The following is a 14198-nucleotide window of genomic DNA, read 5'->3' as shown; positions in this document are numbered from 1 at the left end:
GTATGATTTGAAATAAAAACAACCATCAGTAATTGCAGTTTATTAGAGCACAATGTGCTACTGCTAATGTTCGCTTGCGTGTTTGAGTGAGCCCATGACTGCTGAAGTTAGCATGAGTGTATAAATTTTGAGGTTCATGTCAATTAAAAATGATGATAACTGGGTAATAAAATGTGGAATGCGTTTTAGAGCTTGAGGATATAATGCTGACTTAGCCAGCAAGAAGAGAACGCTAAACATTTCCCTGTGTCTGAAATCGCTCCCTACTCACTATATAGCAGGGACGCCATTTTGTAGTGCTGTCTGAAACGATAGTGAGGATTATTGCACCCTGTGTAGTGCACTCAAAGTATTTCACAGTGCATCACGAAAAGTAGCATACAACCAGTGGTCGCTAACCAAGCAATTTATCCCATCATGCATTGCGGTCGCGCTGAAAGAAATCAAATTAAGTCTCAAATTTGATTTAATAAAAGGCAGCGGCAAAGAAGAAATTATTCAGCCTTGATTGAAAGGAATTGATTGATTAATGTGTGAAATGTGCTCAGTATAATATGTATTTATCACAAAAATACATGCATGCATTTATTATTTTGAAAACCCACCGGGCAGCTGATCTGGCACGTTTTAATTGTGCGACAGTAATGACGTAAATACCGGCATGACGGGCAAGTGTCGGAAAGCGTTTTTCATTTTACCAATGAGCTCACTATATAGTCCTCTATATAGTAATTCCCTATATAGTGAGTAGTGAACGAGTGAGCGATTTCGGACACAAGGCTTGTGTTCTTTTACAGGCAGTTTTGGACCTTTAATACATACATGTTATTTACCAGCTGGGAGGTCCGTATGGTGAAATACCGTGACCGAGGTCTTGAAAGTACTGACTGAGGCCCTCTGGGCCGAGGTCAGTATTCAAGGCCGAGGTCACGGTATTTCACCATACGGACCAACTTTAAGCTGGTAAATATATTTATTTTTTTCTTTACCAAATTCTAACAGAAAACGAGAGCGCCCAAAAGGGAAAACCGAGCCGAGCTGCCATTTTGAATCCTCATTCACGGCTGTAATGTAAATGGCTTCCTCCTCAGTATCCAAGTGCACTTCCATGGCAGGAAAAAAAACTACATTTTGCCGCCTATGTAGTCCCCTATTTATACAAAATTGAGTCATTCAGGATTCAGCCGTGTTTTTGCTTGGTGTTTTTGCTCGACCAAAGTTATACAGTATTATAACCTTTATATTGCATAAATAAGGCCTTTGAAGAAGAGATTGTACTGGTTTAAAGTTTTTACCTCACGTAATATTATGTATTAGGATAACATGGTCCAAAATGGGCCTCATTAACTAATGAGATCGAACTGTTAGCAAGTTAGAGGTTTTTAGCTTTCTCCTGAGATGTTTTATTTTATTTCTTCTTCCTCAGGGTAGTAAAACTCGCTTTCGCTGTGAACACTGTCGTTATCGCTATCCATGATGTAAAATTAATGCTATTTTGAATCCTCATTTACGGCTGTAATGCAAATGGCTTCCTCCTCGGTATACAAGTGCACTTCCATGGCAGGAAAAAAACTACATTTTGCTGCCTATGTAGTCCCCTATTTATACAAATAGGAGTCATTCAGGATTCAGCCATGTTTTTGCTCAGCGTTAGCAACAGTTAGAGGTTTTTAGCTTTCTCCTGAAATGTTTTATTTTGTTTCTTCTTTCTCAGGGTAGTAAAACTCGCTTTCGCTGTGAACACTGTCGTTATCGCTATCCATGCTGTAAAATTAATGCTATTCTCCTGAGAAATGCTGGCAAAAATGTATAAGATTTTTGATAATCTTTTATAAATAAATCTCATCTCATTATCTGTAGCCGCTTTATCCTGTTCTACAGGGTCGCAGGCAAGCTGGAGCCTATCCCAGCTGACTACGGGCGAAAGGCGGGGTACACCCTGGACAAGTCGCCAGGTCATCACAGGGCTGACACATAGACACAGACAACCATTCACACTCACATTCACACCTACGGTCAATTTAGAGTCACCAGTTAACCTAACCTGCATGTCTTTGGACTGTGGGGGAAACCGGAGCACCCGGAGGAAACCCACGCGGACACGGGGAGAACATGCAAACTCCGCACAGAAAGGCCCTCGCCGGCCACGGGGCTCGAACCCAGACCTTCTTGTTGTGAGGCGACAGCGCTAACCACTACACCACCGTGCCGCCCTCTTATAAATAAATAAAAAAAAAAAGATAAATATTGACAAAATGCTACTATGTTTGTTGTTGTTGTTGTGAATGAGCGAGTCACCAGAAGTCCGTAACCGGGGTCTGACACTGGGGTCCGTACCATAGGATACGGACCCGCTCACCAGCCAATCAGAGCGCTGGATTTGGACCGCGAAAAAAATAAATGTGTTTTATTTTTTGCTCATTTCCATAAATGTAAACCTGCACCCACATTCATCAAGCCTTTCAGAATTATTCAGTCGTGAATTGCTTGACAAATTATACTAAAAGTGTGAGTTACTCAAACTAGAACCTGGAAGTAACTTTATAAAACTACTTTGATTTCTGTAGTCTGATTTTGTTCATGTTTTATATTGTTACCAGTCACTCTTGTCTAATGAAGGCACTTACAGGAAAAGCTACATATAAACGCTGAAGTTTTCTCTTGTTAATTGTTGTTCGTCTTTAATATAGTCTCTCATAACGTCTTCTGATTCATATACGCCGGTTCATTTATCTTATGGTTTTATTATTTATCATTACTCGCTCCAGTGAGCCCTGGCAAGCCGACTCGAACAGTAATAATGCGTCAATCTATTCTATTGTTTATTATTTCCTGCCCAGTAGTAGGGAAGCAAGTGTGAGGGTTTGAGCGTGAGAGGAGTGAGAGTTTGAGTGATAGAATGTGTCCTGATTTTCATTTGATGATCTCGAATCATCACTGCTGCAGAATCGCATCTTTCCTGGCCCTTAGAAACACAATGCGTGTCTGCTGAGAGCATGTAAATTCCCCCACAGCGACGTGTGTAAGAAAAACGATGTGATTCCTGTATAAACGGTCACTTAACCAGCACATTACCATTTCTGAAATCCGGAGCTTTTCTCTCTCGCATCTGATTGCAGTCATTTTGTCAACTCTTAACTCGCAAGAACATTTTTCACCAGTTTTTGAGTAGTTATGTCTCCTTTCCTACTCTGAGAGGATTGATGACAGCCCATGAGTGATTACTTGAGCTGTCTTTCCATTAGATACTCTTTATAACTCAAGTAGTTACCATGTGATGGTGGATGGTGACTATTGTTATAGCATTCTCAGGGTCACCCCCTTTTAAAATAAAAAAAAAAAAACATTTTGTACTTTTTTTTTTTTTTTGAAGTGCACACATCTGTGTAAAGTTGATCTTATTATATCCACATTCACTGGATATGAGCAATCGCGTGCTCTGATTGGTTACTCTACTACTAGGCTATCAGCTCATATACCGTGAGGAGAGAAATTTTGCTGAATCAACCGAGGACGAAATAAAAACTCGAAAACAACCCCCCCCCCCAAAAAAAAAGCAACAAAATATGGAAAGAAAGTATTTGATGGTAAAAGCGTATCTTTAAAAAAAAAAATTCAAGAACTTATTATTATAGCATTTTTCACAAATTGCTACTGTCATTTCGTCATTTTGTTGACATTCTACATCTTTCAGCATTAGTTTTTTTTTTTGACTCTACACATCTGTGTAAAGTTGATATATATATGAATATTATTCTATCCACATTCACCGGATATGAGCAGTCGCGTGCTCTGATTGATTGGTTACTCTACTACTAGGCTATCAGCTCATATACCGTGAGGAGAGAAATTTTGCTGAACCAACTGAGGACAAAATAAAAACTTTACTCGAAAACAAACCCCACCCCCAAAAAAAGCAACAAACTATGGAAAGTATTTGATGGTAAGAGCGTATCTTTAAAAAAAAAATTCCAAGTATTATTATTCTTATTATTATTATAGCATTTTTCACAAATTGCTCCTGTCATTTTGCCATTTTGTTGACATTCTTCATCTTTAAGCATTAAAATTTTATTTATTTATTTATTTAGACTGGTTCAAAAGCTCAAAGCAGTTTGAAAATTCATCTCATCTCATCTCATTATCTCTAGCCGCTTTATCCTGTTCTACAGGGTCGCAGGCAAGCTGGAGCCTATCCCAGCTGACTACGGGCGAAAGGCGGGGTACACCCTGGACAAGTCGCCAGGTCATCACAGGGCTGACATATAGACACAGACAACCATTCACACTCACATTCACACCTACGCTCAATTTAGAGTCACCAGTTAACCTAACCTGCATGTCTTTGGACTGTGGGGGAAACCGGAGCACTCGGAGGAAACCCACGCGGACACGGGGAGAACATGCAAACTCCGCACAGAAAGGCCCCCGCCGGCCACGGGGCTCGAACCCAGGACCTTCTTGCTGTGAGGCGACAGCGCTAACCACTACACCACCGTGCCGCCCAGTTTGAAAATTACATAACTGAAATGTCCAAGGAAGACTTAATTAAATGTCTAAAGCTATTCTATACCTCTGCAAGACAGCACTTTCTACAAAAAACAACAACGCTAAAGTCAATTCATACAGCCATCGATAGGTTTTTAAGAAGTCCACCTAAGTGGAAATGATTTTGTCGGATGTTTTGTGTCAAGTTTTTGTTGATCGAATTTGCAAAAAAAAAAAAACGCTGTGTTTTTTTTTTCTCAAAATGTGGATATAGTAAAACAATTATTCCACTCAATCTCATCGACTCAAATTTGTGGAATAATTATTAATTATCTACCATGCTCTTAGTTCAGGCGGCACGGTCGTGTCGTGGTTAGCGCTGTCGCCTCACAGCAAGAAGGTCCGGGTTCGAGCCCCGTGGCCGGCGAGGGGCTTTCTGTGCGGAGTTTACATGTTCTCCCCGTGTCCGCGTGGGTTTCCTCCGGGTGCTCCGGTTTCCCCCACAGTCCAAAGACATGCAGGTTAGGTTAACTGGTGACTCTAAATTGACCGTAGGTGTGAATGTGAGTGTGAATGGTTGTCTGTGTCTATGTGTCAGCCCTGTGATGACCTGGCGACTTGTCCAGGGTGTACCCCGCCTTTCGCCCGTAGTCAGCTGGGATAGGCTCCAGCTTGCCTGCGACCCTGTAGAACAGGATAAAGCGGCTAGAGATAATGGATGGATGGCTCTTAGTTCAGTGACTCACACTTTTTTTTTTCTTACCTGTTTGTCTCTTGGTGTTTGCTGTCCTCAGACCTCCCGAGACCATCTACACACCTCCCTCATCCCCTCCCCTCCGTACCCGTAACGACCGCAACGTTTTCTCCCGCCTTACAAGCAACCAGAGCCAGGGTTCCGCGCTGGATAAGTGAGTACACAGACCAACTACATTAAAGCATGTTTCTGTATCAGTGTTGATTTTCACTCTAACTTTTTCCCCATCCTCGCGTGGTTTGTTTTGAGTGAAGGTAGGCTTGAGAGGAAAGGTATTGAGAATGTAAGAAACGAGTTGAGGAGCCATCGTTCACAACTGCCAATTAGGTGAGGTACATTCATAGGCGAGAAAATGCCTCAAAGTACTTGCATTCGTCGAGTTCATCCGTACTGCTTGAGAGCTCCTGATTATTAATGCTCCACAGCTCCTGTGGATGCTCATTATAGCATAGCGAGTGGGTAAATTAGCCCAGGATAACCAATTATACCCCCTTCTGAAGACAACTCATCTTAGCCTTTTCCTTTCATAATTGAATCGGCAGCGCCTGAGATCACTGTACAGGACTAAACGAGTCTGTTATGCGGTTCTCGCAGTCTATTTTCAGCCTATTGCATATTGAAAAAGGAGCAGCAAGTTCACGGATCATTGTATTTCGCAGCAGGTGGTGGCTTGTTCTTGACACTTCTGAACTTTTATTCTCACATTTGCATTATTGATGTCGGTGGTTGCGTTTCGTCTCGGCGGTTTTTATTAGTGCAAAAATTGCCTCAGTGATGTATATTTTTTTTTAAATCATTATAGAATCAGCATCGTTTCTGCTTGCCCACTGAGTTTAGAATGTCCTTTTTTTGATTGTGTCCAATTTTACAAGATCATAAAGAGCAGCTCAATTAACTCGATTCCCTCTTGTTCAATCGCAGTTATTCTTGGCCTTTAATTCAGGTTGAGTTCTTGAATCTGATTGGACAAAAGGTATTAATTTTCTAAAACGGCACCTCTGACAACAGTGCCGTCATTCAAATCAGTTTTACATTAATGCGCTCGTTCTAATGCGTTATTGTTGCTATAGTAACAGTTCAGTCACAGGGACTTGTATTATAGCGCACACACAACGTTGGCTTAATAACAAACATGTTATTTAAGAAGAAATTGCGTAGTCGTTTATAGACCCCTTTCACATGACGTCATATTTTGTTAGGCGCCATATTGGAAGACCAAGTACATGCACTCACAATATAAAACAAAGTACGAGCGAGAGTAAAGTGACACGATGGCTGATAATTCTGGTTATGTGAGTACATTACCAGCTGCAGAAAGGGCACGGTATGTGGAGAAACTGGCTGTGATTGATGGGTTTGACCCATATGATAAGACTCGCGGCAAGGGAGAATGGAAACATAAGGAGGACTGGACACCAATTCTGCCATCTGTTTGCTACCCAGACATTGTAAACTATTTGTTGTTTACACCCAGTGCCTACACTGAGCCCATGTTTACATTAGACCGTATCAGCGGATCATCAGATTAATGTTTTTAAAACGATTAGCGTGCACACAGCAACGCCAATACACGATTTGCGTGCACACAGCAACACGGATACGCTCGGCTCCGCAGGCATCCTGCGCTCCAAATCACTCCGCCCTGAACAGCGAGTGCCCTCTGGAGGGTGCGCACTCCGGCCCTGCGCAGCTCACAGAGCACGCGAGTGAAGCGCACGAGCAGTGATTCGGGACTGAGCCGCTGTGTGTGAGATCCCAGCGCATATCACTTACCACTTGCAAGTGGAAGGATGGCAAGCCTAAAGACAATCATAACTACACAATGGGCAGTATTTGCATCAGTATTTTCATACTTTTATACTCTTTAATGAAAGGCGATACAAGGCGGAAGTCCGCGCCGTTTTTCAGCAGTCGCGTCACATGACCAACGCCAGCGAATCAGGAAGGTGGATGTCAGTGACGTTGTCCAATGACGACACCAGCTAGAGCTCAGCACAGCGTATCCGCATATTCTCAATGTTTACACAGCACCGGACCAGACACGATCTAGATTGAATACATGGACCCTGGCGGATTCCCGTTTCCCGGCGTTTCCAGGCGGTTTAATGTAAACGGACAGTGCATCCGCGAAGAAAACGAGACAGATACGGTCTAATGTAAACTTGGCCTCAGTGTTCGAACTATGCCGATATTTTCGGGGGGTCCCTTTTTTTTTCCCTTGGGGTGCTTGCGCTTGTCTCGGAGCGCGGATCTCCAAACACATGAGAAGCCTATCTTGCGCACATATCACGCGGACTCCACACACGCATCGCGTCTGAAGTCATAACTCATCAGGGGAAATCGTGTCCGCATTGGCATGTTCAAAAAACAACCTCGCGTCAACAATGATACCACACGCAAGAAAAAAAAAAAAACAGTCAGGCTACTCAACAACCAACCTGGCAGCAGCGAGCAAGCCCCAAACCACCATAAATTATTATTATTATTAAATTGTAGAAGTCTGGGAGGCTTGCTCCTCATACAGTTATCAACTTGGGGCCAATTTAACATGTTTTAAATCTGAATTTCTTGCGTTTGCTTACCTCAAAGTGTCCGCAGATCATGCACAGACTTATCCATTATATCCACAGTTTTTTGCCAAGTCTCACACAGGTTTCTTTCAAGTCTGCTGTTGGGCCAATAAATCATAAATAAAACAGCTCAGATTTGTTTGTTTAAGTCGTTTACCACTCCACTTTATTCTCGTGGGTTCACATACCGCTGCCGTTATTTCCCCCTAATCACGAGTTTGTTGGTCTTCCAATATGGCGCAGGGTCTGTTTACTTCCAGTTTCGGGTGACGTCAGTGAAAGGGGTCTATCTGGAGACGTTTGTTTAACGTTTATGAAGAAGTCTCCAGTGTAAAACGAGTATAAACAGGAGCTGGCAAGGGAATGATTGTTATATATTGTAAGTGATTTTATGATAAATGGTTAAAAATATGACGCGTCACCTTAAAATTGTAATCGTTAGCGTATTGCCGTGGTATAAGAGCAATAAGACACCTCATAACATGCAGTCATTGGAAAATAATCAACGTCAGGATTGTCGCAGTAACTCTGCTTCGTGTCCGGCCGCATCAGACTACCGTGTTGATTTTTATTTTCCGATAACAGCATGGCTCAGAAGTGTTTTATTTCTTACTTAATATAATATATCGAGTGTCTTTGTGCTGTGATGTGTTCTGTTGTTGTTTTTTGTTTTTATTATACCGTCAGTCAGCCGAATACTGTAGGAAGTGATACAATAGTGCAAGCGTCACACATTTTGGCTTCACGTGGAGACAGACGTCGGATGCTTGACAACTTCACATGCAGAGTTATGAGTCGTCCGTATAATTAGGGAAAGACTAAAGGAACAGGAGCAAGTCCTGGACCAGCCCTGTATCACCACTTTTTTTTTCTTTTTTCTTTTAAATTCACAGTTCTTCATTTCTTCCTTTGTGTGTATGCATGTTGATTAATGTTCACTGATTAGTGGTGGTGTATTAAAATGGAAGATAAGACACTTCTTCATTAACCTTTAGTTTGTTCAGAGGTGGCTGCCAGTTTCCTGAATTGTTTTCGTCAGGGTTCAAGATCTCACCCCGTGTGCTTGAGCTTCCCTTCACGTAGATCTGCCATTTGCACAAGTTCATTGGGGCAGACGCTTATCACACAGGCCAGCATGCAACGACCCTTATCAGATCTTCGGCAGAATGAGAAATTTTAAATTATGTGACGGCACTTAGAATTAGAATTCAGGATGTGGAAGAGGTATAAAGCAGAAAGGTGAACCTGGTAAGGATCGGCTGTTTTGTCTAGCCTGGTTTGACCATTTGTGAAACTGTTTCAAAATGTTCTGCAGGAACAGTCTGGCACTGCTGCGGTTTCTGTACAATTAAACGATTCTCACCAGGCCTCATTTATCAAGCTTGATGCGAAACAATTTGTTTGTAAAAACAGTCGCAGAAGCATTTACGCAAGAAAGCTGGTATTCATGAAGATCCGCCTAGTTTGGGCGGGACCAATGTACGCTATGAGATCTCCTCCTGAGTTTGTGTAAATTTGTATGTGAGGAGATCCTAACGTAAATATAAACCCCAATTTATTGACTTCAAATCCTACTTTTAGCAATGAGCTACCAGAGGTGGACAGTAACGGAGTACATTTACTGTACTTAAGTACACTTTTTGAGTATCTGTACTTTACTTGAGTATTTTTTTATTTTTGGAAACTTATGACTTTAACTTCACTACATTTTGAAAGGCAAATATCGTACTTTTTACTCCACTACATTTCTGTCCAGGTCCTCGTTACTCGTTACTATGAAGTGGCTTTGAAAGTGGAAAATCGGTGATTTCTCAGCAGCATTATTTAAACACGATCAGTTGAGGGCAGAATGGAAGGAGGCGGTTCTTCTGGGGAACGCACGCACTCATGGCCATACCTAGAACCCATGTTTCGGTTTTCTGAAAGGATTAAAGATTCGTTTCGTTTTAAATGTTTGCTTTGTTTGCCGAAAATGAACCACATCACGGCCTACAAAAACTCGCCGTCCAACCTGCGGAAGCATATTGAGGGATATAAACATTTTATTCCAAAAGAAAGCTTGCAACGAAGTTGTCTGTGCTTTTAGAGCTAGCGATAACGTTGCAATAGCTGTGCAGTCTGGTTAGTCAAATGACTTGATATGGATTTGCCCGCCAAGTTGCCATCGCCTTGTCCATAGCTAACATTTACACATAGCTAGTTAACTTGGACACTCTTAGTTAGCATGTAAAAACAGAATAACGTTAACTTATCTGAAGTCCTTTCAGAAATACACTACCGTCCAAAAGTTTGGGGTCACTTTGAAATGTCCTTATTTTTGAAAGAAAAGCACTGTTCTTTTCAATGAAGCTCACTTTAAACTAATCAGAAATCCACTCTATACATTGCTAATGTGCTAAATGACTATTCTAGCTGCAAATGTCTGGTTTTTGGTGCAATATCTCCATAGGTGTATAGAGGCCCATTTCCAGCAACTCTCACTCCAGTGTTCTAATGGTACAATGTGTTTGCTCATTGCCTCAGAAGGCTAATGGATGATTAGAAAACCCTTGTACAATCATGTTAGCACAGCTGAAAACAGTTGAGCTCTTTAGAGAAGCTATAAAACTGACCTTCCTTTGAGCAGATTGAGTTTCTGGAGCATCACATTTGTGGGGTCGATTAAATGCTCAAAATGGCCAGAAAAATGTCTTGACTATATTTTCTATTCATTTTACAACTTATGGTGGGAAATAAAAGTGTGACTTTTCATGGAAAACACAAAATTGTCTGGGTGACCCCAAACTTTTGAACGGGTAGTGTATGATTTCGCATAATCTTGCCAGATAAACAGAATGTAGAAATCTTTCTTTTCTAGTAGCGTTAGCTACCCAATATGATTTCGAGTTTGAAAAGAGTTTGCTAGCACGTCGGGTGGAGCTTCACTGACTAGCTAACTTAACATTAAACCACCATGACGGCACAGCACGCGTTCATTTTGAGAATTCACATTTCTGTCTTTGGTAGCGGCGTTGGGTTTTGTAAGCGTTGTGGCAATAATACAACGATGCGTTGACAGAAAATATACTTTTAATACTTAAGTATTTTTAAAAGCAAGTACTTTAACTTAAGTACAAATTTGACTGGACAACTTTCACTTGTATCGGAGTAACATTTGACCAGTGGGATCTGTACTTTGACTTAAGTAATGAAGTTGGCTACTTTGTCCACCTCTGTGAGCTACACAGATTCGATCATTTTGTGAACCTCATTTATTTATTTTATATTGATGGCGGAAGCAATTCAGAACAAATCCATAAACGTAGACAAATAAAACTAGTTATTTATTTATGACCAAATAAGAACTAGAGTTTTAGTAAATGCTGCGTTTAAGATGTGCTTTTTATTTTTATTTTTGGAGTTTTCTGAGTGTCACGTCACGTAAATCAGCTGCGCTTTATGGCTGATTTTATTATTCATCAACATGTGTGCATGAATATGAGGAAAATCAGCATTACTGAAAGTTTTTTTGCAAAATGTAACAAGAACTTTGTTACAAAAACAATGACGCACAGCTTTGTTAAAACACTGCTGATTGAGGCCCAGTGTGTGCACCTTCAGTACTGTGGATTAGAATAGCTTAATTGGCTTGCATCAATATTTAATATGGACTTTTATAGCTGTGGCACCAGAATGAATCCTCAGAGCAGAACATGGTGGAGGCTCGCTGTTTTTTTTTTTGTTTTCCTCTTCTCTCTCTCTAATGGTCAGACCAGGAAATGTCGTTATCCATTGCAGAGCTGAAATGTTATTAGTTCTGTACCTAGTCAAGTTGATAAGGCTGAAAAACTTTTTTTTTTTTTTGGGTGAAATCGAGCACCACTTCTGTTCGGTCAGTTATTCCCAGTTTTTATTTTTATTATTATTATTATTTTTTAAAATTTTGTTCCAGTAAAACATTTGCTCCTGTTTCTCATGGTCGTTTTTGTCTAGTGTGAGTTCAACCGACTCTAGATCTCTTAGCGAGACCTCATTTGAAAGTCTTTGAGCACGCGGTGCACTTTTGTGCAACGTGTATAATTGAAGCGCTTCAAAAGCACACCGTAGGATTGAAGTATGAAATAAAACGCTGAGCTTTTTTATTAAAAAGCAAAGCTTCCTGAGGCTCATCGGTGTTTTACAGTGGGAGTTTGGAGGGCCGGAGCAAATGTTTTAAAGATTGCAGCCAAGAGTGGGCTCCACTTCCTGTGATGTCCAGTCGGATATCATTTTAACCCTTCCTGACCAACTCTACATGCACTTTCCTGTCAAGTCCTCCCTCTCTTCTCCTTCCACTATCTGCTTACCTTTTATTCCAAAAAACAAATTCCTCCTCCTCTCTGTAACTGACTCCGCCCACCCTCCCCTAACCCTGCTGCTGTTCTGCCCTTTAGGTCCGATGACAGCGACTCCTCTCTATCGGAGGTCCTCAGGTAGATTTCTCTGTCTGACTGTCTTGTTCTCTCTCTCCCTCTCTTTCTCTCTCTCTCTCTCTCTCTCTCTCTCTCTATCTCTTTTTTTTTTTTCTTCCCCCCCCCTTCCCCGCCCTTGTTGCCTGATTGGTCTGTCAGACCATTTGTGTAGAGGGTGTGGCCACTGTTTGAGCATGCTGTATCCACACTTTGCTGGCCCCTCCCTTTTTTCCCCCCATTTCTGTTCTGTGTTTATTGTGAAGCCCAGCACTGAATGAACCTTATGATCTGAACCTTTTTTAAAATGTAAAATCCTTTCTTTTTTTATTTTATTTTATTGTAGGTGTGCGAGTACAAATAAGAGATGTTTATGAAGTAATTAAATTTCCCAAGCAGTACTGTTATCTCCCTGCGTTTTAACTGTAACGTCAGACATGTTAGTGTGTCCATGAACCCGTCGGACCCCAATTTACCTCGTTAAAGTAAAGAACATACAATTAATTGGTAATTACTTTGAATTGATTTTGACCTGTTGATTTAAAATTCATTAGTATGAGGTAAGGAGGACAGTTTAGTTGACAACATGTTAGCAACAGACAACCTGTTGGCCCATTTAATGTGAGTCGACAACATATTTAAGGCTGTTAACTCGAAAAGCTGATTCTCGCCGCACAATTATTATTATTATTATTATTATTATTATTATTATTATTTTTTACTCTCAGTAGGCAAGACTGCTGTAAATCGGCTCATTCAAAGCCCACGGTCTGCTCTAGCGTGCCACATAATTTACTTTACCTTATCTAATCGAGCCTGCAGTATAATCTCGCGTCACCTTCATAGCCCTATTATCATAACACTGTGATCGCATTTTTCTTGCTTCTGCCAAGAAGCTCTCGTTATCCCATTAGAAACTAATGGTACTGTGACAAAACATGGGGAGCATGGAATAACCCCCTTTTGCAGTTTTTTCCCTCCTCGAAAACAACGGCTTATTCTCAAAACGACATGTCAGAAAGATCTGCATGTGTTTGTGTTTGATTCCCGATCGTCTTTTTTATTTTACAAACCGCAACGAACATCATTAAAGCAGCGGTCCGATAAGGTTCATTCACACCATGGTTCCCCCCTCCCTCTGGTTATTCACTAAACGTGTTGCTTCATCACACCCTCACCCTCCTGCTGACGGCTGAGGCAGAATGGAGAACCCACCAGTTTTCTGTTTCATAGCCACGAGCTCACTCTGCATTGATTTGATTTAAGTGCTGCATGAAGATTTGATTTAGAAAATGATTTTTGTGGCTTTTTTTTTTTTTGATGTGCTGTGGGTTTGCTATATTATTTCACTGGATTAGATTTTAGGATGAAAGTGTTTGCATGTAGAGTTTTTTTTTTTTTTTTTTTGACACTGTGCTCTCTGTGTGTGTGTGCCTGTTCAAGAGGATTATTGCTCAGCATGGCACTACACCTGGGCTTCGTGGGCGTGCTCGTGCGAGTGTGATTTTGGCAAACGGCGAGACCTGAAAAGACACCACATGACTATATGACTCTGCTTCACTATCGTTACTCACCTGCAGGGTCAAATGAGCTGATTAGCCATTAGCGTCCTATGTGTCTGTGCTGTCGAGGCAACACAATACTCAGACCATGTGTTTTCACAGACGCTTATTTCAGCATTATCTCTCCAGCAGGAATTGTACCATGTAATATCAAATAGGCCATTTGATCACAATACATAACACTACACTGCACTAGTGTAGTGGATATTCCTGAGATCATAGTCAAATTTCTTAAACCTTCTGAAATGATCATAATAATGGTGTCCATGGAGAAAATTGAATTTAAAATACATCCTCACCTGCACCCTTCTTCATTCGTACAGTTACGTTTACAGTCAGCCGAACATTTGGGAGCTGAACAACACACAAAATCATGCGAATACAAATTAAGAGCTTC

At 41.1% G+C, this 14198-nt stretch overlaps 1 protein-coding gene across 1 annotated transcript in view; it reads left to right on the top strand.

Moving 5' to 3' along the window:
- The window catches only part of kif21b (kinesin family member 21B), a 144995-nt gene that overhangs the window by 101397 nt on the left and 29400 nt on the right, over positions 1-14198 (top strand). The window contains exon 26 of the mRNA XM_060910676.1: positions 5283-5396. Within this exon, the coding sequence (XP_060766659.1) occupies positions 5283-5396 (114 nt within the window). The remainder of the gene's footprint in view (positions 1-5282; positions 5397-14198) is intronic.

This window comes from Neoarius graeffei, chromosome 26 (genome assembly GCF_027579695.1).
Source record: "Neoarius graeffei isolate fNeoGra1 chromosome 26, fNeoGra1.pri, whole genome shotgun sequence".
Taxonomy (NCBI): Eukaryota; Metazoa; Chordata; class Actinopteri; order Siluriformes; family Ariidae; genus Neoarius; species Neoarius graeffei.
The sequence above is the reverse complement of the archived record's forward strand: the minus strand, read 5'-3'. Positions and strand labels throughout refer to the sequence as shown.